This window comes from Hippopotamus amphibius, chromosome X (genome assembly GCF_030028045.1).
Source record: "Hippopotamus amphibius kiboko isolate mHipAmp2 chromosome X, mHipAmp2.hap2, whole genome shotgun sequence".
NCBI classification, from domain to species: domain Eukaryota; kingdom Metazoa; phylum Chordata; class Mammalia; order Artiodactyla; family Hippopotamidae; genus Hippopotamus; species Hippopotamus amphibius.
Genome location: NC_080203.1, coordinates 16,787,475 through 16,811,430, shown reverse-complemented (window position 1 = coordinate 16,811,430; position 23,956 = coordinate 16,787,475). Strand labels below are relative to the sequence as shown.

Here is a 23,956-nt window from a genome sequence, read left to right as displayed (position 1 = left end):
ATATGTATCCCTTGGTCTGAAGTGGGTTCCTTGTAGACGGCATATAGAAGGGTCTTGTTTTTGTATCCATTTAACCAGTCTGTGTCTTTTGGTTGGAGCATTTAATCCATTTACATTTAAGGTGATTATTGACATGTATGTTCCTATTACCATTTTCTTAATTGTTTTGGGTTTGTTTTTGTAGGTCTTTTCCTTCTCTTGTGTTTCCTACTTAGAAAAGTTCCTTTAGCACTTGTTGTAAGTCTGGTTTGGTGGTGCCGAATTCTCTTAACTTTTGTTTGTCTGTAAAGCTTTTGATTTCTCCGTCGAATCTGAATAAGATTCTTGCTGGGTAGAGTATTCTTGGCTGTAGGTTTTTCTCTCTCAGGACTTTCAATATATCCTGCCACTCCCTTCTGGCCTGCTGAGTTTGTGTAGAAAGGTCAGCTGTTATCCTTATGCGTTTTCACTTATATGTTATTTGTTGCTTTTCTCTTGCTGCTTTTAATATTTTTTCTTTGTGTTCAATTTTCGTTAGTTTGATTAATATGTGCCTAGGTGTATTTCTCCTTGGGTTTATTCTGTATGGGACTCTCTGCACTTCTTGGACTTTATTAATTATTTCCTTTCCCATGTTGGGGAAGTTTTCCACTATAACCTCTTCAAATATTTTCTCAGACCCTTTCTTTTTTTCTTCTTCTTCTGGAATGCCTATGATTCGAATGTTGGTGCGCTTAATGTTATCACCAAGGTCTCTGAGACTGCTTTCCATTCTTTTTATTCTTTTTTCTTTTTTGGTTCTGTGGCAGTTATTTCCCCCATTCTATCTTCTAACTCACTTAATTGTTCTCCTGCCTCAGTTATTCTGCTGTTTATGCCATCTAGAGTATTTTTAATTTTGGTTATTTTGTTATCTAGTACTGTTTGTTTACTCTTTAGTTCTTCTGATTCCTTTTTAACTGTTTCTTGTAGATTTTGGATCATCTTTACTATCATAACTCTGAATTCTTTCAGGCAATTTTCCTATTTCCTCTTCATTTATTTGGTCTTGTGTACTTTTACCTTGTTCCTTCATCTGTGGCATATGTTTTTGTTGTCTCATTTTCCCCCCGCTTTGGATGGGTGGGACTGTGTTCCTGCTGGTTCTTGATGTTAAGTTGAGAACCTCTGGGAGACCTCACGGTAAAGGATATTCCCTGGGAACTGGGTTTCCCTGTTAGTCCAATGTTTTGGCCTCAGAGCTCCCACCTCAGGAACACAGGCCTGACACTGGGCTTGTGTATCAAGATCCCACAAGCTGTGTGGAGCAGGGAAAACGAAAAAAAAAAAGGAAAAAAGGTAGGAGAACAGGAGAACAATAGCAAGCTAAAAAATACAATAGTAGGAAACTAACAGATGTGTTAGAAAAAATTAAAAAAAAATGATGGAGCAACAACTGGATTGTAAAACAACTGCAATCTCCTAAGTGAGGGGGTGGGAAGAAAAAAAAAAGAAAAAGAAAAAGAAAAGATATAGAGAAAAAAAAAAAAAAGCCAGAAAAGGCCTTGGCTGTCAGGACTGGGCTTAGACGAGGCTGAGGGTGTGTGTGGGGGAGTAGTTAGGCAATGGGCAGAGCCTACCCTTAGAGACGGCCCTGGGGGTTGTGGAGAATGGGGCTTAGGTCCAATGATGTAGAAGGGCCCAGAAATGCCTCTGGTCCTGGGAGCAAAGGACCAGGTCAAGGTACCCAGCGGGCTCCCTGGGCCCAAGTTGGTGGGAGAGATGCAAGCTCCTCCCCTAGTCCTCCAGTCTTGTAGGGTCCCTTCCCCTTGGGTTCTCTTTTTTCCCACCCCCTCTCTCCTATTCCCCTAGAACCCTTACAGCTGCAGGGGGCACTGAAAGGCAGGAGACCAGACTATGACGCCCAACATGCTTCCCAGGGCCACCTGGGCTAGGGTAACACCTGCCGCACTTCCCCAGATCTCCCAGTCTGGTAGGGTCCCTATCTGCCTCTCTTCCTCTCCCCCGCCCCCCACTCTCCTAGGTTTTAAGCAGCTGGAGGGGACCCGGAGAATGAAGGACCAGGTCCGGGAGCCCAGTCGGCCTCCCTGGCCAAGAGAGCAGGCAAAACGCCCTCCAGCCTCTCCCAGCCCCTAATCTCAAAGCTCCCACCCCCTCCTGCCTGCCTCTCCACCTCCTCGCCCCTCCTCCCTCCTTCCCACACCCCCAGGACCCAGGCAGCCCGGAGGGGACCTTGGAGGGTGGAGGACCCGCCTGGGGAACCCAGCAGGCCCCCAAGCCAGGGAACTCAGCAGGCCTCCTGGCCTCCTGGGCGGGAGAAACCCAATCGCGGTTTCCCCAATCTCCCCAGCCCCCAGCAGTCCCTCCAGGCAGGAACTTCTCCCCTCCCCCAGCCACCCCCCGGGCGCCGGTCCAGTCAGGCCTCCCCTTCCCCACCCCTCTGGCTTCTCCCAGGTCCTACCCTGTTGCTGCGGGGTTCCTGCAGTCTGGTTGGGCCTCAGGTCCCCCGCTGGCCTCCAGTAACTGTTCTATTTGTGGAGAGATGCGATCTCTGTGTCTTCCCACGCTGCCATCTTAACTCCGCCCCCTACATTTTTTAATATAATTTTATTTATTTATTTATTGACTGTGTTGGGTCTTTGTTGCTGCGCGGGCTTTCTGCAGTTGCCGAGAGCAGGGCCTATTCTTCATTGCAGTGCACAGGCGTCTTATTGCGGTGGCTTCTCTTGTTGCAGAGCAGGGCTCTATGCACACGGACTTCAGTAGTTGTAGTGTGTGGGCTCAGTAGTTGTGGCACACGGGCTTAGTTGCTCCTTGGCATGTGGGATGTTCTCAGGCCAGGGATCAAACCCATGTCCCCTGCATTTGAAGGCAGATTCTTAACCACTGCACCACCAGGGAAGCCCCACCCCCATTTAAAAAAAAATAAATTTATTTATTTATTTATTTTTAGCTGTGTTGGGTCTTCATCACTGCGCATGGGCTTCCTCTAGTTGTGGTGAGCAACGTCCACTCCTCATTGCGGTGCATGAGCTTTTCATTGTGGTGACCTCTCTTGTTGTGGAGCATGGGCTCTAGGCACACGGGCTTCAGTAGTTGTGGCTCTTAGACTCCAGAGTGCAGGCTCAGCAGTTGTGGTGCATGGGCTCAGCTGCTCTGCAGCATGTGGGATCCTTCCAGACTAGGGCTCAAACCTGTGTCCCCTGCATTGACAGGTGGACTACCGACCACTGTGCCACCAGGGAAGTCCCAAAACTTTAAAATTTTGATGACCTTCAATTTATTTCCTTTTGTTTGGTTGCTTGTGCCTTAGGTGTCATATTTAAGCAGCCTAATCCAAGGTCACTTAAATTTATGCTTATCTTTTCTTATAAAAGTTTTCTAGTTTTACATCGTAAATTCAGGACTTTGATTCATTTTGAGTTAATTTTTTTTTAATATGTGTGAGTTAAGGATCTAACTTTATTCTTTTGTACATGGATATCCAGTTGTCCTGGCATTATTTGTTGAAAAAACTCTTCTGCCCCAACTGATGTCTCTTGATTCCCTTATTGAAAATGAAATGGCCATAAATTTGTGGGTTTATTTCTGATCTCTCAATCCTTTTCTATTAGTCTATATGTCTGTCCTTAGGCCAGTACCCATAGTCTTGATTACTGTAGCTTTTTCTAAATTTTGAAATTAGGAAGTGGCAGTCCTCCAGCTTTGTTCTTTTTCAAGATTATTTTGGTTATTCTGGAACTTTGCATTTCCATATGAAGTTTAGGAAGAGCTTTTCAATTTCTTCAAAAAGCTGACAGGGATTTTGATAAGATTGCATGGAATCTGTAGATCAATTTGGGGGATATTGCCATCTTAACAATATTAAGTCTTCCAATTCACAAATGCAGGATGTCTTTCCATTTATTTGGTTTTCTTTAATTCCTTTCAATTATATTATACTTTATGTGATTTCAGATCTGTTAAATTTACTGGGACTTATTTTATGGCCTAACATATGGTCTATCCTGGAGAATGTTCCATGTACACTTGAGAAGAATGTATATTCTGCTGTCAATGTCTGTTAGGTCTAGTAGGTTTACAGTGTTGTTAAAGTCTTTTATTTCCTTGTTGATCTTCTGTCTAGTTGTTCTATCCATTATTGAAAGTGGGTATTCAAGTCTCCAACTATCATTGTTGAATTGTCTGTTTCTTCCTTCCGTTCTGTCAGTTTTTGCTTCATATACAAGGGTGAGTCAAAAATTACCTGCACTCCAGTTATATTAAAACTTCTGTTGGCTGCACTGTCTTATCAGTGCTTTCCTTTCAAGGCTACTGTCTCCCCAGTCACTGCTGTGTATGTGTGAATGTGTTACATCAGTTAATTTATAACCACAGCACAAGCAAAAAAGGATGCCCCACTTGTGATTTGCATGAAAGAAGAGCAGCATGCAGTGATTTGTTTTTTGTGGTCTGAGGGTGTGCACGTCCGCACACTTCTGCCCACACTGTTGACACTCTGCAAAAACTTCGTTTTGAGGTGCTAAAGCATCCTCCCTATAGTCCTGATCTTGTTCCATCAGACTTTCACCTGTTTGGCCTCCTGAAAGCAGCCCTACGAGGATGAAGATTCACTTCTGATGAAGAAGTGAAGACAGTGGTGCATTCATGGCTCACAGCTCAGCCTAAAACATTTTTAAATGAGGGAATACAAAAGCTTCTTGACAGATGGACAACGTGTATTGAAAAACAAGGAGATTATGTCAAAAAATGATGTATTTGTCTTTTCTAAAAGTTAATTACAATGAATTCTATAGCCAGAGTGTGGATAATTTTTGACTCACTCTCGTATTTTTTGGGCTCTGCGTTAGGTACATATATGTTTGTAATTGTTATATATTCTTTTTTTAAAAAAATATATTTATTTATTTATTGGCTGTGTTGGGTCTTCATTGCTGCATGCAGCTTTCTCTAGTTGCGGTGAGTGGGGGCTACTCTTTGTTGTGGTGCGCGGGCTTCTCATTGTGGTGGCTTCCCTTGTTGGGGAGCATGGGCTCTAGGTGCGTGGGCTTCAGTAGTTGTGGAGCATGCACTCAGTAGTTGTGGCTTGTGGGCTTAGTTGCTCCATGGCACGTGGGATCTTCCCGGACCAGGGGTCGAATCCATGTTCCCTACTTTCACAGGCAGATTCTCAACCACTGCACCACCAGGGAAGTCCCTATAATTGTTTATATTCTTGATAGATGGATACTGTTATTGTTATAAAAGTCCTTCTTTACCTCTCTCAATGCTTTTTGTCTTAAAGTCTATTTTGAAGTATAGCCACTCTAGCTCTCTTTTGGTTAATGTTTGCATGATATAGCTATATATATATCTAGAGATCTTATATAGATCACTTATCTAATTGACTCTAGAACAACATGGGGGCTAGGGGCCCTGACCCCCTGCACAATCGAAAATCTCTGTATAACTTTAGAGTCAGTCCTCTGTATCCATTATTCTGCATTCATGGATGCAGATTGTGTAGCACTGTGGTATGTATTTATTGGAAAAATATCCATGTATGAGTGGACCTGTGCAGTTAAAACCCATTTTTTTCAAGGGTCAACTGTATGTAAAATCCTTTTACTTTCAATCTATTTGTGTCTCTGAATCAGAATCGTGTCTCTTGTAGACATCATATATTTATTTGAGTTATTTTTTTGGGTCCCTTTTGCCAACCTCTGCCTTTTAATTGGAATATTTCACCCATGTACATTTAATGAGATTATTGATAAGGTAGGATTTACATCTGATATCTTGCTATTTTCTATTAATTTTAGGTCTTTTTTTGTCCCTTCATTACTGCCCTCTATTGTGTTGAATAGATATTTTTAGTGTACTATTTTTATTTCCTTGTCATTTCTTTTACTCTTATTTTGAGTTTATTCTTAGTGGTTATGTTATGGATTACAATTAATGTCTCAATTTATAGCAATGTAGTTCAGATTAGTACCAACTTAATTTCAATGTTATTAAAAATATCACATGCTCTTTTATACCTCCTTTCCCTCCTCCCTCCTTTGTGCTGTTATTGTCATCCTAATTACATCTTAATGCTTTGTGTGCTCATCAACACAGTTTTATAAGTATTGCATTATGCAGTTGTCTTTTAATTTGGATAGGCAAAAAGAGTTTTAAATAATATTTACTAATCATGGGACCTTGAGCAAGTTATTTTACCTTTCTAATCTTAGGCTTCTTTATCTGTAGTACGGAAATAATGGCATCTACTTCATATGGTCGTTATGAGGATTAAATGGGATAATGTGTTAAAACATTTGGAACAGTGCCTAGCACATAATAAGTGTTTAATAAATGGTAGCTGTGGTTATTAGCTACTATTTTCTTCTATCATGCCTTTGCTCAAGCTGTCCCATCTATTTGTAGTCCTTTTGTTCCAATTTTCCCATGCCAAATTTCTATTCATTCTTTAATTTCCAGCTCTAATAGCATCACTTTCATGTTTTGAAATTGTGCAGTATCTATTACCATTATTACAACAGTTACCACAGTATTCTTTAGATTGGAGGTATTTGTGATGTCTTATCTCTCATTTTACATTCTAAGACTCATGAGGGTGATTACTATGTCTTATTCATTTCTGTATCTTTCACAGTGTGTAGCTTAGTGCCTTATATGAAGTATAAGTGCCTTATGGAGAGTAAGTGCTCAGTAAATGATTGAATCATGTGAATAATTTAAAATGCAAGATAGATTGTTTCCTAGTTCTGTTAGTAGAACTGAATGCAGTTTAAAAGCAATAAACCAGACATGATATAAAGAACATGTTTCCCTCAAGAGGTTTAGGGGCTCTCTTATGTAGATGAGACAATCATAAGGTACTGGGATTCTTATTTCTTAGAATGTGGTAGGTTGAAAGAGAATTTCAGTGCCTCATGGTATATACATGGACAATGTAAAAATGGATTTGAGTTTAAATTGAGAAGCAGTTAAACTAATGAACATATGCTCCCTAAGAGAAACTGAAGAAAGTAAAATTATTAAATGATGTCCTTTTCCTGCATGTAACTCCTAAAGGGGTACGTAGAAAAGGGAAGAGTCAGCAGGGGTTGATGGACAGGTATTCAAACTTTAAAATTAGAAGAAGAAAAGTTTGAATTCCAGCACTCAGTATTAGGTAAGTGACTTTGGGTAAGTCCTATAACCTTTCTGATTGTCCATTTCCTTGCTCGTAATGCTTGTGTCACAGAGTCATTTAGAGAAGTAAATGAACTAATGGATTGTGAAATTGTTTTGTGAGCTACAAAGTATTTTTGGTCACTCTTTTCTTCTGTGTTCCTACTGTTCTATGTCTATCAACTGCTATAGCATTTCCAATGTTGTAATTTATTTGTTTATCTCTGTCCCCCACTAGACTGAGCTTTTTCAGAGCAAGGATTTTTGTTTTATTTATCTTGGAACAACAGGGCCTAACACATAGGTACTCAATAAATGTTTGATGAATGTGTGAATAAATGTTTCGAGTAGGAGATGGACCCAGGTGACCTCTTGTTTCCTTTTAGTTCTGCTATTTAAAATTCCATGAAAAGGTCTGGAAATAATTAGAGATTGACAAAGGAAGAAATACAGAATATAAAAACATGAAATTGAAGGACAGTTACAGAATCGTTAAACACGTATTAACATTCTAGAGTGTACTTTCAAAAGGGAAATTGTTGAGATGGGTTGATTAAGTTTATGTATAAGAAGGGAGGTTATGATTTGTCAAGTGAGAAGTAATTTTTCTGGCCATGGAAAGATAACAGCTGAAATGAATCTCTTCAAAGCTAGGAAATGTGGCAGAGGAATATCGTGGCTAGACAAATTCATTACAGCAGAAAGGTATTAAAAAACATTTTAAGAAGTATGGTTGAATCATGGGACACTAGACTCCCTTATTGAGATGCCAGAAACTGATGAGACATAAGGTGGAGGTTTTGTTGTTGTATATGTTGTTGTTTGAAAGGACTGGAAACTACATCTCCAACAGGAGGAAGTATGAGCCTTTAAAAAGCAGAAAAGATATGTCTACTGAAAAAGGTGTTGATAGACAGAAGAGACCGTAAATGCAAGGAGGAAAGGTGAAGTAGAAATAGTAAAATGAAAGAACAAATGACCGAAGTTGGTTTAGAGAGGACCAAATCACTTATAATGAGAGATGGGGAAGCATCCAAAACAGTGATCCTAAATAAGAAATTGAAAATATATGGCAAATACAAAGGCAGCCTTAAAATCCTAGAATTGGAATGGACCTTGAGAGAATTTAGAACTGATGAATGAAACCAGGAATACTAAACTGTAGACCTCAAAGCCTAACTTGGTGCAGCACGAAGTGGCTGTCACCACATTCCCTGTCTCTGATGCTTGACAAACTGTTCTGGAGAGGAGAAGATAAACGTGATTGGTCAGGTTGGTTCCTACCATAGAGGCTTTATTATAGCACAGTGGAATGGGGAAAGATTGCTCTTAAAAAAATCACACACATCTGAGTAAGAATCCCAGCTCTACCTCTTTTTTAGCTGTTCGATCTTTAGCAAATTACTTAATATCCCTAAAAGACATTCAGAAAGAACTCTATCCACGTAACTTTTGTTTTTTGTTACCTGAGTTGATCATTAATTTTCCTTTTTTTTGCCTGTTCTTCATTTCTTTCTTTTTTTAAACACTGCTTTCTAAGACATTTCATTAGCTTTACCTTCCAACCCTTTTATTAAGGTTTAAATTCATCTCGTCACTTTTTAAAAATTATAGTTGATTTACAATGTTGTGTTAGTTTCGGATATATGGCACTGTGATTCAGTTATACATCTATATCTATCGATCCATCTGTCTATCTATCTTTCTATCTATATTATATATATTCTTTTCCAGATTCTTTTCCATATAGGTTATTACAAGATATTGAGTATAGTTCCCTGTGCTCTACAGTAGGTCCTTGTTGGTTATCTACTTTATATATAGTAGTGTGTATATGTCAATCCCAAACTCCTGATTTATCCTCTCCCCCTCTTTCCCCTTTGGTAACCATAAGTTTGTTTTCTAGTTCTGTGAGTCTCTTTCTGTTTTGTAAATAAATACATTTGTTTTTTTTTTTTTAACATTTCACCTATAAGTGCCTCTTGTCATATTTTTAATTCATAAGACCTCTTCTAGGGAATTCCCTGGCGGTCCAGTGGTTAGGACTCCGTGCTTCCATTGCAGGGGGCACAGGTTCAGTCCCTGGTGGGGAGAGCTAAGATCCTGCAAGCTGCCCAGCGCAGCCAAAAAAAAAAAGAAAGAAAGAAGAAGAACTTTTCTATGTTCTCAAAAGTCCTTTAAAATTTCCTCGTCTTGTCTCATGGCTACAATAACATGTCTGATTTCTCTGAGGATCATAGATTTTCTCAATCAAGTTTTCTTCTGAGCTTCAGGGATCTTGTCTAAGGGCCTAGCCCTCCCATCTTATGCTGGGGTCCTGAAGGGGAGTTGTCTGGCTCTGCAGAGTTGGGGAGGGAATCTACAGCTCTGTCAGCGTCTCAGGCTGACTTTCAACCAGTTCTCCTGGCTTTAGGCAGTCCTTCACCCCGACCTGGAGAGGTACCTGGCACTACAAATTCCAGAACCTTTTTGGAGCTCTATGGTATAAATTGAGTTGCCTCTCAGCTTTCTCTACTGACGATTGAGGATACAGTTTCCCTCTTTTTACTAACTCGGTTATTATTTGTCTGTCTGCTATCTGGTTTCCAAAATTTGTTACTAATGTCTTCTCCCCTGTATCCCTCATCCTTCTGTATTTATGGCTTTAAAAAATTCCTTTGCTATAATTTTATCAGTGTTTTTTAAAAAATTAATTAATTAATTATATTTATTTTATTTTTTATTTATTGGCTGCGTTGGGTCTTCGTTGCTGCGTGCAGGCTTTCTGTAGTTGTGGAGAGTGTGGGCTGCTCTTCATTGTGGTGTGCAGGCTTCTCATTGCGTTGGCTTCTCTTATTTTGGAGCATGGGCTTTAGGTGCAGGGCTTCAGTAGTTGAAGCGTGGTGGCTCAATAGTTGTGGCTCTCGGGCACTAGAGTGCAGGCTTAGTAGTTGTGTTGCATGGGCTTAGTTGCTCTTTGGCATGTAGGATCTTACTGGACCAGGGCTCGAACCCGTGTCCCCTGTATTGGCAGGCAGATTCTTAACCACTGCACCACCAGGGAAGTCCTTGTACAGATTCTTAACAGTTTATATCTAGTCTCTTTGCCTCTAGTATCTCCTCCCTTAGGTCTGTCCTTCAAAATGCTGTAGATTCACCTTCCTGGACAACTGCACTGTGTACCTCACAGCTTTGAGTGTAAAAACTCTTCAGCTGTTTCCTCGTGCTGACAGGATGAAGTCTACACTCCTTAACCTGACATTCACAGCCTTCCACAGCCTAGCCTCTGCCCACCTTTTCAGTCTCGTCTTTTAGGCTTTCAGAAACACTCACATCGATACTTACTCACACCCATACTCACCTGTAGCTGTGATCAAACTTGCCTGGAACACATACAGGCACAGTAGCTGGGCTTGCTTGGGGGTTTATCCAGTAGACTTAGGGGTTGACCTGCTGATTCTGAATGACAAATGTAATACTCTTTGTTTTATGTTTTTTGGAAAATTTATTTTATTATAAAAATTTATACAAAATAAACCATAAACACAAAAGTTAAAAATAAAATTTGAGGGACTTCCCTGGTGGCGCAGTGGTTAAGAATCCGCCTGCCAATGCAGGGGACACAGGTTTGAGCCCTGGTCCAGGAGGATCCCACATGCCGCAGAGCAACTAAGCCTGTGTGCCACAACTACTGAGCCTGTGGTCTAGAGCCCTTCAGCCACAACTATTGAGTCCACATGTCACAACTACTGAAGCCTGTGTGCCTAGAGCCCATGCTCTGCAACAAGAGAAGCCACTGCAGTGAGAAGCCCTTGCACCACAACTAAGATTAGCCCCCGCTCGCTACAACTAGAGAAAGCCTGAGCGCAGCAATGAAGACCCAACACAGCCAATAAATAAATAAATAAATAAATAAATAAATAAATTTATTAAAAAAATTTGAACAGAATTAAGCCAGTCTATAAAACATTTCAAATGAAAAAGTAATAACAAAAACCTTATCAGCTTGTTTGAAATTATTCATCTTTAGATATATGAGGCTTTATTTCCTAGGCTTAAAACTGTGATCTCCATTACACTTAGGCTGTGAAAGATTAAATATTTTTTTTAAAGGACAGATTCTTTTTTTAAAAAAATTATTTATTTATTTATCTATTTATTTATTTTGGCTGTGCCAGGTCTTAGTTGCGGCACATGGGATCTTTAGTTGCAGCATGCAGTCTCTTTTAGCTGCAGCATGTAGGCTCATAGTTGTGGCATGCGGACTTCTTAGTTGTTGGCATGCATGCGGGATCTAGTTTCCTGACCAGGGATTGAACCCAGGTGCCCTGCATTGGGAGTCTTACCCACTGGACCACCAGGGAAGTCCTAAAAGACAAACAGATTCTTAAATTCAAGGTTTAAAAAATACTTGCAAAATGATCACCAAAATCTTTGTGTATTTATTAACAAAATTGTAAATCCAGAATACAAAATCTACTTGAAAAAACTCCCACTCCTACCCTCTCCCACCCCCCTCTCCCTTGGCAAATATACTTTTTAAAAACGAATCAAACTGGCCACCATTCCTGAAAATGCTTCCTACACTATGCTGGAATTTAAAAGGACTTTTAATAGCTTCAAGCCCTATCTGCGCTACATGTGAGACAGCCTCTAAGATTTCTGTACCTCCTGTACTAAAGGCCAAGAAAAAGAAACTGAAAATGTCTGCATGAGAGTAAAAATTTTTTCCCCATCACTTAGAGGTATGAATAGAAATTGGCAGAATCTTTGTTAGGAAGACTCTGAAAAAAATAGAGATATGTGTAGGATAATTTTTAACTTTCTTACAGGAAATATTTGTAAAACTGTTTTAAATGAATACTTGTCTGACTTGAGGCTTCTTATAACCCATTTCAGTCTAGGATTCTAAAATCTGTTTTTAATATATGTGTTTTCTTAATTGTATTCACTATATTGCATATTGAGTTTTTCAATGGTATATTATTCCACACCTTATTTATTTTCTGCTAGACTCTGGAGCTGCAAAGATGAGTGGGATGAATCGAGGTGGGGGCGTCAAGGAAGGGAGGGAATATGGGGATATGTGTATAAAAACAGATGATTGAACCTGGTGTACCCCCCAAAAAAATAAAATAAAAAAAAAAATCAGAAAAAAAAAAAAAAAAAAAAAAAAAAAAAGATGAGTGGGATGTAGAAATTACATCCTATAATAAACTGCTATCTTATTATATGGTATTGAGTTTAAGCTCCAGCTCAATGACTGGGTTTACACAGTGCGATTGAATATTCTTCTAGGGTTTAACTTAGTAATTTGTGATATCCTTCCCACCAAAAGAAATGCACTGACATTCACATCAAATATGTTTATAACGTTTTCCTGAAATCATAATGTTTTCTGATACCTTTTCTCCCCTAGTATTGTCTTTGTGGATTTCTTTATCATGAATCTAATTCTTTGGGTGGAAGGGTCATCAGCCACCATCTCCTTTGGTACCTTGATAGATATCCTCACAGTGTGGTTTGGAATTTCAGTACCATTGACATTTTTGGGTGCATACATTGGAAGCCAGAAAAAGGTAAACTTTTAAAATACTGCTTTTGACCATTGAGTGATGTCTGGAATAATACCTCAATGTGTATAGACTATGCAGGGAATGGAAGCTGTACCATTGGAGAAAATGACACAGAATAACCATTTAGGGGTAAAAGATTTTTACAAATTGTAAATGAAAGACAGTAACACTTTACAAGATGTTCTTTCATGTATTTCACATTTTATGGATTGTTTATATTTCCCTCGCTCTCTGATGGGCAAAATTAAAAGGACATATTGTAGGAAGGCTGACTTTAAGAAAGTCAGAAAAATAATAAGCTTATATAGTCAGGGGAAGAAAGCCAAGATACAATCCAAGAAATGGGGCTGCTCAGTTTACAGATTGTTTTCTTTTCCATTATGGTTTATCCCAGGATATTGAATAGAGTTCCCTGTGCTCTACAGTAGGACCTTGTTGTTTAGTTTATATATAGTAGTAGAAATAATTGTTTTTTAAATTTATTTTTTATTGAAGTATAGTTGAATCACAATGTTCTGTTAATTACTGCTGTACAGCAAAGTGACTCAGTTACACACACATATATACATTCTTTTTCCTATTCTTTTCCATTATGGTTTATCCCAGAATATTGAACAGAGTTCCCTGTGCTATACAGTAGGACCTTGTTGTTTATTCATTCTATATGTAATAGTTTACATCTGCTAACCCAGTTTACAGATTTGAAGTTAGCCTATTCCATGCATAGGGAAAAGGAGCAGTATACCAAAAAGACTAAATGAGGCCACACTGCAAAAGGGTTGTATTATAAAGATGTAGCATGAGTTTGCAGGGGAGAATTCAGACAAGACAAAACAGGAGGTGGAGTTCCACAGAGAGCAGAAAAAGAAAAATTTCTGAAACTATGACAAATTTTCATAGAGAAATTTTTAGACAAATTCTGAGAGAACTTTTTGACATCATGTATTATTTCATGTTGCAATAGTAACTAGTAAGTTTTGTCCAGTCTCTCCCTTGACATTTGTAAGAAAAGATAAACATCCTTATTGTTTAGCTGTGTCCTATCTAGTATGCTGGCCACTAGACAATTGTGGCTTTTGAGTACTTGAAGTGTGGCTAGTCTGAATTATGTGCTGTAAGTGTAAAATACACACTGGTTTTCAACCACTTAGAACAACAACAAGAGAAGTGTAAAATATCTGATTAATAATTTTTATGTCGATCACAAATTTAAATGGTAGTATTTGGGCATGTTAGATCATTAGATCAAGTAAAATATATTAATAAATTAATTTTATCGGTTTTCTTTTTTACTTTTAAAAATGCAGCTACTAAACAATTTGATACTGCATTTGTGGCGTACGTCATAGTATTTCTGTTGCCCAGCATTGATATAGCCTCTGCCCAGATAACTGCTCTTGGAAATGTTCAGAGTGAAGATTATGTATTGTGATGGTATCTGTATACATTTACTTCCATTTTATTTCATTCTGATTTTCACTTGATTTATTTTTGAGCAGTTTACATATCCAGTTCGCATAAACCACATTCCCCGTCGGATTCCTCAACAGACTTTCATTAGAAAACCACTTTTTGGCATCGTCATCGGTGGCCTTTTACCTTTTGGCTGTATTTTTATTCAACTCTTTTTCATTCTAAACAGTATTTGGTGAGTATTGTACCTTCATAATCTCAAAAATATTAAATGTTAATAAATTATTTTTTTTATATCTCAAGGAGGTTCAATTCTGGTATGGTTAAACTTTATTTGCTACCCTGTTTTATCCAGGAAATAGCAATCTGACCCAAAGGAATTTCCTAAGAAACTAAGACTTAATTCACAAAATTTTAAAGCTACTTTTGGATGAAAATGTCTATAAATGTTTCCTTTTTGAAAATTAATAACCTCTTTTTAAGCATTTCCAAGTGATTTACAAAAGTTGGTCTCAAACTGTACTTCTCTGAGACTTTGCAGGGGGTGGGATGGGAGTGTCACTTGGAGGGAGGTGCCTAAAGATGGGAAGGGGCAGCTCTGATTTGTATCTATTTTCCATACTGGCCTTACATGTAAGATTTCATTTAGAGTTTCTCTGCTAAAAATAATTTGGAGACCGCTGATTTTGGGTCTTCATCTGTACTGAGCTATAAGTAAGGGTTTTCTATCTTCCTTTCTGTCAACTGTTAGTGCTGATGTCAGATGCCTTTTCCTTATAGCTTTTCTCTTTTTATCTGCTACTGTTAATCTGTTGTAATTTAAGAATTCTAATAACCGAGATAGTTAGAAATGCATGTGAAGGAAGAACCAGTGCTCTCTGATTAAAGTGTCACAGCTGTAGTGCTGCTGTTTTGTGACAGATATTTCAGTTGCTCCAAGTCTCTTTTTTTCTACCCGATTCTTGACAGCATTTTGGTTTTGGGAGCTGGCCAAGTGGGGTGTTATTGTGGAGGGATTTTTGGAGAGGGGGCAAAGGCACCATAAAATAAAATAAAATAAAATAAAATAAAATGCAGTCACCAACTCTGTGTGTTTACAACACTTTTGTCCCAAAGGAATCTTCTAGACAAAACTTTGAAGTCCTCGGAAATTAGGCTTAATCACACACATTAATTACTCACCTTTTAAACAGCATTGTGTCAAAGTTGTTTAAAAGATAAGCAACTACGTATTTAACACGCTGAGAAATAGATTATAGTAACCAAATTTTCCAGATGTTTTTAATGGGAAAGTAATTTTAAAGTGAAACTGAAAGATTCTTTAGACAAATTAATTAAAATTTTTTTTAACTTTTTATTTTATATTGGAGTATAGTTGATTAACAATGTCATAATAGTTTCAGGTGTACAGCAAAGGGATTCAGTTATACGGATACGTGTATCTATTCTTTTTCAAATTCTTTTCCCATTTAAATTGTTACAGAATATTCGGCAGAGTTTCATGTGCTATACAGTAGGTCCTTGTTGGCTATCCATCTTAAATATAGCAGTGTGTACGTGTCAATACTACATTCCCTAACTATCCCTTTCTCCCCTGCTTCCCTCCTGGTAACCATAAGTTCATTCTCTAATAGACGAATTAATTTTTGTTTCAATGAGAAACAGCACACTTGTTGTGTACAACTTTGTATGTATTTATTAACTCTAGAGATGATTCTCCCCAACCTCCATCCTTCATCCTCAGTCCCCAGGTGTATATTTTACATGAGGTTTTAAAATGGGATATTGATTGGTACATGAGTTTCTTCTTCTCTTCTGAAGGCTCTTAAAAATGTGTATTTCTAATCCCAATTTAGTCAGCTTGCTCTATTATAATGAAAGAAATTACTTCATTCTTTTGAAGTTTGGCCTATATGTAATCCACACACAGATATTTTTAAAGATGCATGTTTGAAAGTATATTTCATAGAATTATGTGTTGTGCTATAAAGACCTATTTGGGGAAGCTACCTGTCAACAGACTTCCAAAGGCAAAATGGCGTGGGATTCTGTGGTTTTCTGTTGTATACTGTAGTCGCTGGTATTTATGGCATGTACAACCTTCCATTTCTAAAGAGAAAGCATGTTTTAAAATGTGTATAGAGGATATTGATGGGTCTCAAGGGAAAACTAAATTATAGGAGCAGAGGAATATGGGTAAGTAGCAACACTGATTCTGGTGAGAGAGGATATAGCCAAACTCTGAAGCTGTGTAGGTAAGGGAATATATATATATATTTGATACTACATGGATACTACATGGATTTGATGATACTGTATGGGTAGGTGAAGGTTTGGAATGAAAAGCTCAAGGAGAGAAAAGCGAGTGACAGTTTACTGTATAGAGTTGGACGGATCTTTCTGTGTGTATCGTTAAGTTAAAGCTTATTTTAAAGCTGTTGTTTTTCTTTTCAGGTCTCATCAGGTGTACTTCATGTTTGGATTCCTTTTCTTAGTCTTTGTAATTCTCCTGATTACTTGTTCAGAAGCTGCTGTTTTACTGTGTTATTTTCATTTGTGTGCTGAGGTAAAGACATAAGAAACTAATGCATCTGAAGCTTTCTAAAGTTGCGTTATTGGAATTAGAGGTCTGTGTTGAGAAAGGAATTGAAATAAATGTTAACTGCATGGTTTCTATAACTTGGGATCGCTTTTATATTGTATTTTCCTAATGACACATTTTGATTTTGATGCAGCTATCAAGTTAATGCTGCTTTGATGGAAAATTTTCAACAGAAAGCAATTTCTCTCTGGCTAGTTACTATAATTGCTGCATAATATTCAGTTAACATAGAAAAATATGGGGAACCGATTTGATAGTTTAGACTTATAAAAGATCTGGTTCGATGATGTTTTCTTTTTAACAATTAAAATTTTCTTGCAGCTTAGGCCAGGATTGTATTTTATGGGTTTGAGATTGCTGCTAAAGGCCCTTTCTCTTTCATTTTGTTGCCTTTTGGTTACCATGGACATAAATAATTCTTTTTACCCCATGCCACCCCCAATTTTTTCCTGATGTCATTTTAGATAACTAAGCTGGTGGTGAACGTGTTTTCTTAAATTCCCTAAATCCCTCTTATTTTAGTAGTTTAATGAGACGCTCTAAAGGTGACAAGAGAGTTTAGGGCATGATTATTGTATACATGATGTCTTAGAGCATTTTTTTCTTGAGCTATAGGAATAAAGGTAAAAAAATATATAATTATGTATATTATTATACTTAGCTACTCATTGATTCTACGGTACATTTTGTCATAGAAAATCTGCAACAGTCATTAATGAAACATACATTAATAAGCATATAATGTGTATATTTTTATTCCTTAGAAAATGTTTTTGGGGCCCCCAAGACCACTCACATGTTTGGTGACTCACTAGGACTCAGCGTACAGATAGATGTCTTCTTGGCTAGAGTTTGTTACAGCAAAATAATACACAACAGGATCAGCAAGGGAAAAAGACACAGGTGGAACTTGGGGAAAAAAATCCATGTACAGTCTTCCTGTGCTTTCTCTCTCTCATGAGGGGGACACACAAAGCATGCTCCTCTCTCCAGCAGTAAAACATGCAGGACTATATGTGCAATATGTCTGCCCAGGGAAGCCCATTAGACACTCAGCATCTAAGGTTTTTATTGGAAGGTAGTCACATAGACACCCTCTGCCTAGCAACTCCAAAAATTTCAGACTCCCAAGAGGAAAGCAAGTGTTCACCATAAATCACATTGTTTGTACAGTCTAGGTATAGCAAACCAGTCTCATCAGTCAGGGAATGATTAAATGCCAAGTTCCCAGATATAAGCCAAGAGTCAACCTTGCAAGCAGACCCTTCTAAAGATAGCAACCACAGACCTGCTATTCTAACTCTTTTCTGCACAGTTTATCCCCTTGGTCCTTGACCACAGTGCCTTTGTGGTAAAATTATTAACAGGAAGGGCCCACGGGGCAGGATGAGACTAACTTGATTATTGACCTCAGTCATGCCTGCATGGGTCCTGAATTTAGCCAGTTAAAACAAATTGTATTAACCATAAAGGTCTGTCTTAAACAAACTTATAGAAAAGGGGATCAGATTTGTGGTTACCAGAGGCAGGGGTTAGGGGGGAGGGAGAATTGGATGAAGGTGGTCAAAAGGTACAAAATTCCAGTTACAAGATAAATAAGTCCTAGGGATGTAATGTACAACATGATAAATATAATTAACACTGCTGTATGTTATGTATGAAGTTGTTAAGAGAGTAAATCCTGAGTCCTCATCACAAGGAAAAATATTGTTTTTCTATTTCCTTAATTTTGTATCTGTATGAGATGTTGGATGCTCACTAAATTTACTGTGAAAATCATTTCATGATATATGTAAGTCAAATCATTATGCTGTCTACCTTAAACTTAGACAGTGCTGTATGTCAATTATATCTCAATAACAATCCCAATAAAACTGGAAGGGGGAGAAAAAGGTCTAGCTTCAATTTCTATATTAACCTCTTTTTACCTGGCCTGAGGCATCAATTCAGGCCTAGCACAACCCTGGCCAGTAAATTGAAGCCGACCTGAAAGCCTTCCAGGGCAGAGGCAGCGTCTGCGGAGAAAGGATACACACATTAGAAGTACAACCCCCGAGGGCACACGTGGTCCCCCTGGAAACCAAGAGTTTATCATCGTTAGGGTGCCCCAAGCAGGATGTACGTTACTCAGACAGTACATATTATGTTAAATTTCTTATAAAAACTTCCCCCTTTATTTCTTTTAATCCATAATCATCTGGAGCCTATTTTATGTTGTTTGTTATTAGAATAATTGCTAACCCATGTATTGTTAGAATTTCATCTAAAAAGTTGCTTTTTCTACCTCTTTTTTGCAGGACTATCACTGGTGGTGGAGAGCCTTTTTTACCAGCAGTTTTACAGCTGTTTACCTTTTCTTGTATGCAGTTTATTACTTCTTTACCAAACTTCAAATCACGGGCTTTGCAAGCACCACTTTGTACTTTGGGTACACAACGATCATGGTCTTGATTTTCTTCCTTTTCACAGGTAAGCATGGAATGATTTTGTGTATTTCAGATTCTCTAAAAAGACTTGGAGATAGCCATAATATAATAAGCACCAATTAACAATTAGTGGAAGGAAGAGGGAACAAAGTCATCATGTTCATTTTTATGCTTTGGGGATAAAAGATTGCAAAGCCTGGGGAGCTGGAGGGACCTTATGTACTTAGCTGTAAGACTGTCCATTGTGAGTGTTTTTAAACAGTAGGGATGTGTTCCAAAGCACAGTAAGAGTTATATGTAATCACCTTTGAATAGCTTCCAAGCATAAAAAATTAACTGACTTGAATAACTTTTAAATTAGTAAAATTAGATTAAGTCAATATAAGCAATTATAGGTGAGGAACAAGATGTATACTTCTCAGGATTACTCACTTGGGATTGTTATTTGGGCTCAGCTGTGATAGAAACTTTTGTTTAGATTAATGCTTAAAGCAGGTGAAAAAATGGCATGGGTTCTAAAATGATCCAGTTGGCGAAATAATGAGGTTGGAGAGCTTTATGCCCTTTCTAACCCAAGGGAAGCAGTGGTCCACCTCTACCTGCCTAACTTTTAAGTTCTGGTTTAAGCTCAAGTCATATCACTTGTGTAGATCAGTTTGGAACATTTCAAATATTTTTCTCTAATTTTAACTCTCAGGTTCAACAAATATGCAAAAATTAATAATGGAAATTTGTCAGAAATCAAAGCTTTAAGACATATGTAAACATTATCTGAGAAACTGGGCATCTTGGTGGTAACTCCTTTCTGTGCTTTTTGTATACTGCTGCTTTCAGTTCCTCAGTAAAGAGAAGACCGTGCAGGCCTCCTCTCCTCTCTCAACTGCCAGAAGTTCTGTTTAAGGATTTCCCTAGTGGGGCAGTGGTTGGGACTCCGCTCTTCCACTTCCACTGCAGGAGGCCAGGGTTCGATGGTTGGTTGGAGAACTAAAAAAGTTCTATTTAAAACCGGAGGCTTGGGGACTTCCCTGGTAGTCCAGGGGTTAAGAATCCACCCTCCAATGCAGGGGACGTGGGTTCCATCCCTGGTAGGGGAACTAAGATCCCACTTGCCAGGAGCAACTAAGCCCATGTGCTGTAACTAGGTAGCCTGCGTGCCGCAACTACTGAGCATGCGCACTCTGGAGCCCACACGCCCCAATGAAGAGTGCAACGAAGAGCGCAGCGAAGAGCCTGTGCACCCCAATGAAGCAAAGACCCAGCGCAGCCAAAGAATGAAAGAAACAAACAAACAAAAAAACCCAAAGGCCTTGAGAGCGTCTCACCATTCTAGTCTAACCAGGCTCCTCATGTTTGTTTTTAAGGTTTTTAAGCTTTCTACTGAAATATGCCTGCAGAAAAATGCACACATCATAAGTGTATAGCAGTGAGCACACTCTGTAACTGACACCCACGTTAATAAACAGTACCTCATCCGCTCGCCGAAAGCCATTGTTGGGCCTCTTTCCACTCATGTTCCCCAAAAGACAACCACTGTCCTGACGTTTTAATAGCATAGGTTAATTTGGCCTGGTTTTGAATTGTAGGTAAATGGAATCATAAGAGATGTACTCTTTTATGTCTGGCTTAATTGGGGTCTGGTTTCTTTTTCTCAAGATTGTTTGTGAATTTCATCGGTATCACTGTGCTTACATGTCGCCTCTGCCTCTCGTGTCTTCTGTTTTGGATTCCCCACCCCCCCGCCCTAAGTCACTGGCTTTTCTATTTGTGTAACATGCAGTTGGATGGATTATGTTTTCTGGATTATGTTTTCTTCATTACCTAACACTTAGACTCAGGCTGCCTTTTTCTTGGAGTCTTATATTACAACAGCTTCTTTCAAGAGTTAGATGTCATCCCGAATGGTCACACTGCTGACAAAAATCTCTGCCCGTTGGTTGACTCCACCACTTGAATTGCTTCTGTCACTAATATGTGACTCCAAGGCTCTCAGTGGTTTCTTACCAAATCTAATGGCCTTTCATTTGTCTTCCTCCTCCTTGGCTTCTTAGTTAACACTACTCAACACCTATTCTGTGAAATTCTCCCAGCATGATTGGCATTCTTCTTGTACCACGTTGTGAATTCTTTTGTTTTCCTCTCTCTTCCTGTCACCTAACTCTAGCCTTTAAGGTTCAGCCTTCAGCATTTCAGTCCTTTCTTTCTATGCTCTCCCTGTTAGAGCTTATTTAGTTGCAGGGCTTCCCTTAACTCCTCAGTGCTGACACCTCCCAAAGCTGTGTTTCCAACCATAACCTCTCTCCACTTATATTCTGAACGTTTGCACGTCACATTGGTACTGCCAACTCAGGATGCCCCAGAAAGTGAATTTAGCACTTCCTTTTCCCCTGACTCATCTTAATTTCTCTCTTTCTTTAACCATCATCTCTAATCTCTCATCTCTTGGGCTTATTTTGCAGAATTCTTAACATAGCCCTTCCATGCTTTATAGTTAATTAATCACAACTTCCCTATTTATTCTTCTTCAGAAGCTTTTTATTCTGTCTTACGCTGCGCTAGACCTTGAGCTAGGTGCTGGGGACACAGTGGTGAAGAAGACAGGTAAGGTCCCCTGCTTTTGTGGATCTTTTATTTTAATGGATGGGAGACAAAGAAGGAATTATCGGTTTGATGAGCTTTGTGAAAGAAATGATATTGAAGAAGAGGTGGGTAATCAAGTATTTCAAACAGAGGTGACAGTGTGTTCAAAAGTCCTGAAGTGGAAAGGAGTATGACATCTTCAAAGAACACAGAGAAGTTCAGGATGGCAAGAGAGGGTGGGTGGCACTAGGTGGCAATAGTGATTAGAAACATAAGGAACTGGCAGATCTTACCAGGGTCTTAAAAACTATACTGTACTAAGGAATTTAGATTTTATTGTATGAAGGATGGTAAGTTGAGGGGGTTTAAATAGGGAACTAACGTGATAATATCATTCTTATTTGAAAACTTTAATAGTGCCATACTTCCTTCTCTATCAAGGTCTAAACTTACCTTGGTATTTGGGCTCCTGTTCTGCCTACTCAGCATATTTTCTAAACATCTTAAACTTAACCATTTACTGAGTTCAGGTGTGTATCCTCCTGACTTTTTTAACATGTCTCCCCACCTAACTTGGAATCTCCTTGAGAACAGTGACCACATCTTATACCTATTTTATATCCTTCATAGTGGTCCTTCTTGAATTACACAGAGTTCTTCTTGAGTTACACATGGTTCTTGAATTACATGGTTCTTCTTGAATTACACAGAGTGTGAAAGAGAGGAGATACCATTATGGTATAAGGTTTCCATATCTATTTTATTTTAAATTAAAAAATTTTTTATATTGAAGTATAATTGACATACAACATTATATTAATTTCTGGTCTACAACATAATGATTTGATATTTGTGTATATTGCAAAATGATCACCACAATAAGTCTAGTTAACATCTGTCATCACACACAGTTACAAAATTTTTGGAGTAGATGAGAACTTTTAAGATTTACTCTCTTAGCAACTTTCAAATATGCACTACAGTATTATTAATTATAGTCACCATGCTGTACATTACATCCCCATGACATTTATTTTATAATTGGACGTTTGTACTTTTTGACCCCCTTCACCCATTTTGCCCACATCCTCCTCCCCACCACCAGCCCACATCCTCCTCCCCACCACCAGTTCTCTGTATCTGTCAGCTTGGTGTTTATGTATTTATTTTTAAGATCCTACATGTAAGTGAGAGCATGCAGTATTTGTCTTTCTCTGTCTGACTTATTTCACTTAGCATAATGCCCTCAAAGCCCATCCATGTTGTCACAGAAAGCAGGATTGCATTCTTTTTTATGGTTGAATAATATTCCATTGTTTACATATACCACATTTTCTTTATCCATTTATCCACCAGTGGACACTTAGATTGTTTTCATATCTTGGCTATTATAAATAATGCTGCAGTGAACATGAGGTACAAGTATCTTTTTGAGTTAGTGTTTTAATTTTCTTTGGATAAATACCCAAAAGTGGAATTGCTGGATCATATGGTAGTCCTATTTTTAATTTTTTGGGGACCCTCCATACTGTTTTCCATAGTGGCTGTACCAATTTACATTTTATCAACAGTGCACAGGGTCCCCTTTTCTCCACATCCTCGACAACACTTTTTATTTCTTGTGTTTTTGATAATTGCCATTCTAACAGGTGTGAGGTGATATGTCATTGTGGTTTTGATTTGTATTTCCCTGGTGACTAGTGCCGTTGAGCATCTTTTCATGTCCCTTTCGGCCTTCTGTATGTCTTCTTTGGAAAAATGTCTATTCAGATCTCCTGCCCATTTTTTTAAAACAATAAAATGATTACATCTATTGTAACAGCCCTAAAATCTTTCTGGAGGGTGTATATTTTTTTTCCTTTCAGTTTTATTGAGATTTTTGTTGAGATATAGTTGACATACAGCACTGTATAAGTTTAAGGTGTACAGCATAATGATGCGACTTACATACATCATGAAATGATGATCACAGTACGTTTAGTGAACATCCATCATCTCATATAATCACAAAATTAAAGAAATAGAAAAAAAATTTTTTTCTTGTGCTGAAAACTCTAGGATTTACTCTCAGCAGCTTTCATATATAACACACAGCAGTGTTAGTTATATTTATCATGTTGTACATTACATCCCTAGTACTTGTTTATCTTATAACTGGAAGTTTGTACGTTTTGACTGCCTTCACATAGTTCCTCTTTACCTACCCCTCACATCTGGTAACCACAAATCTGATCTCTTTATCTATG

At 38.4% G+C, this 23,956-nt stretch overlaps 1 protein-coding gene across 1 annotated transcript in view; it reads left to right on the top strand.

Annotated features, from left to right (window-relative positions):
- LOC130842638 (transmembrane 9 superfamily member 2-like) overlaps window positions 1–23,956 on the top strand; it is a 120,121-nt gene that overhangs the window by 74,006 nt on the left and 22,159 nt on the right. Inside the window, 4 exon segments of the mRNA XM_057719323.1 lie at window positions 12,536–12,695; window positions 14,192–14,340; window positions 16,560–16,671; window positions 19,005–19,176. Of these exon segments, the coding sequence (XP_057575306.1) occupies window positions 12,536–12,695; window positions 14,192–14,340; window positions 16,560–16,671; window positions 19,005–19,176 (593 nt within the window).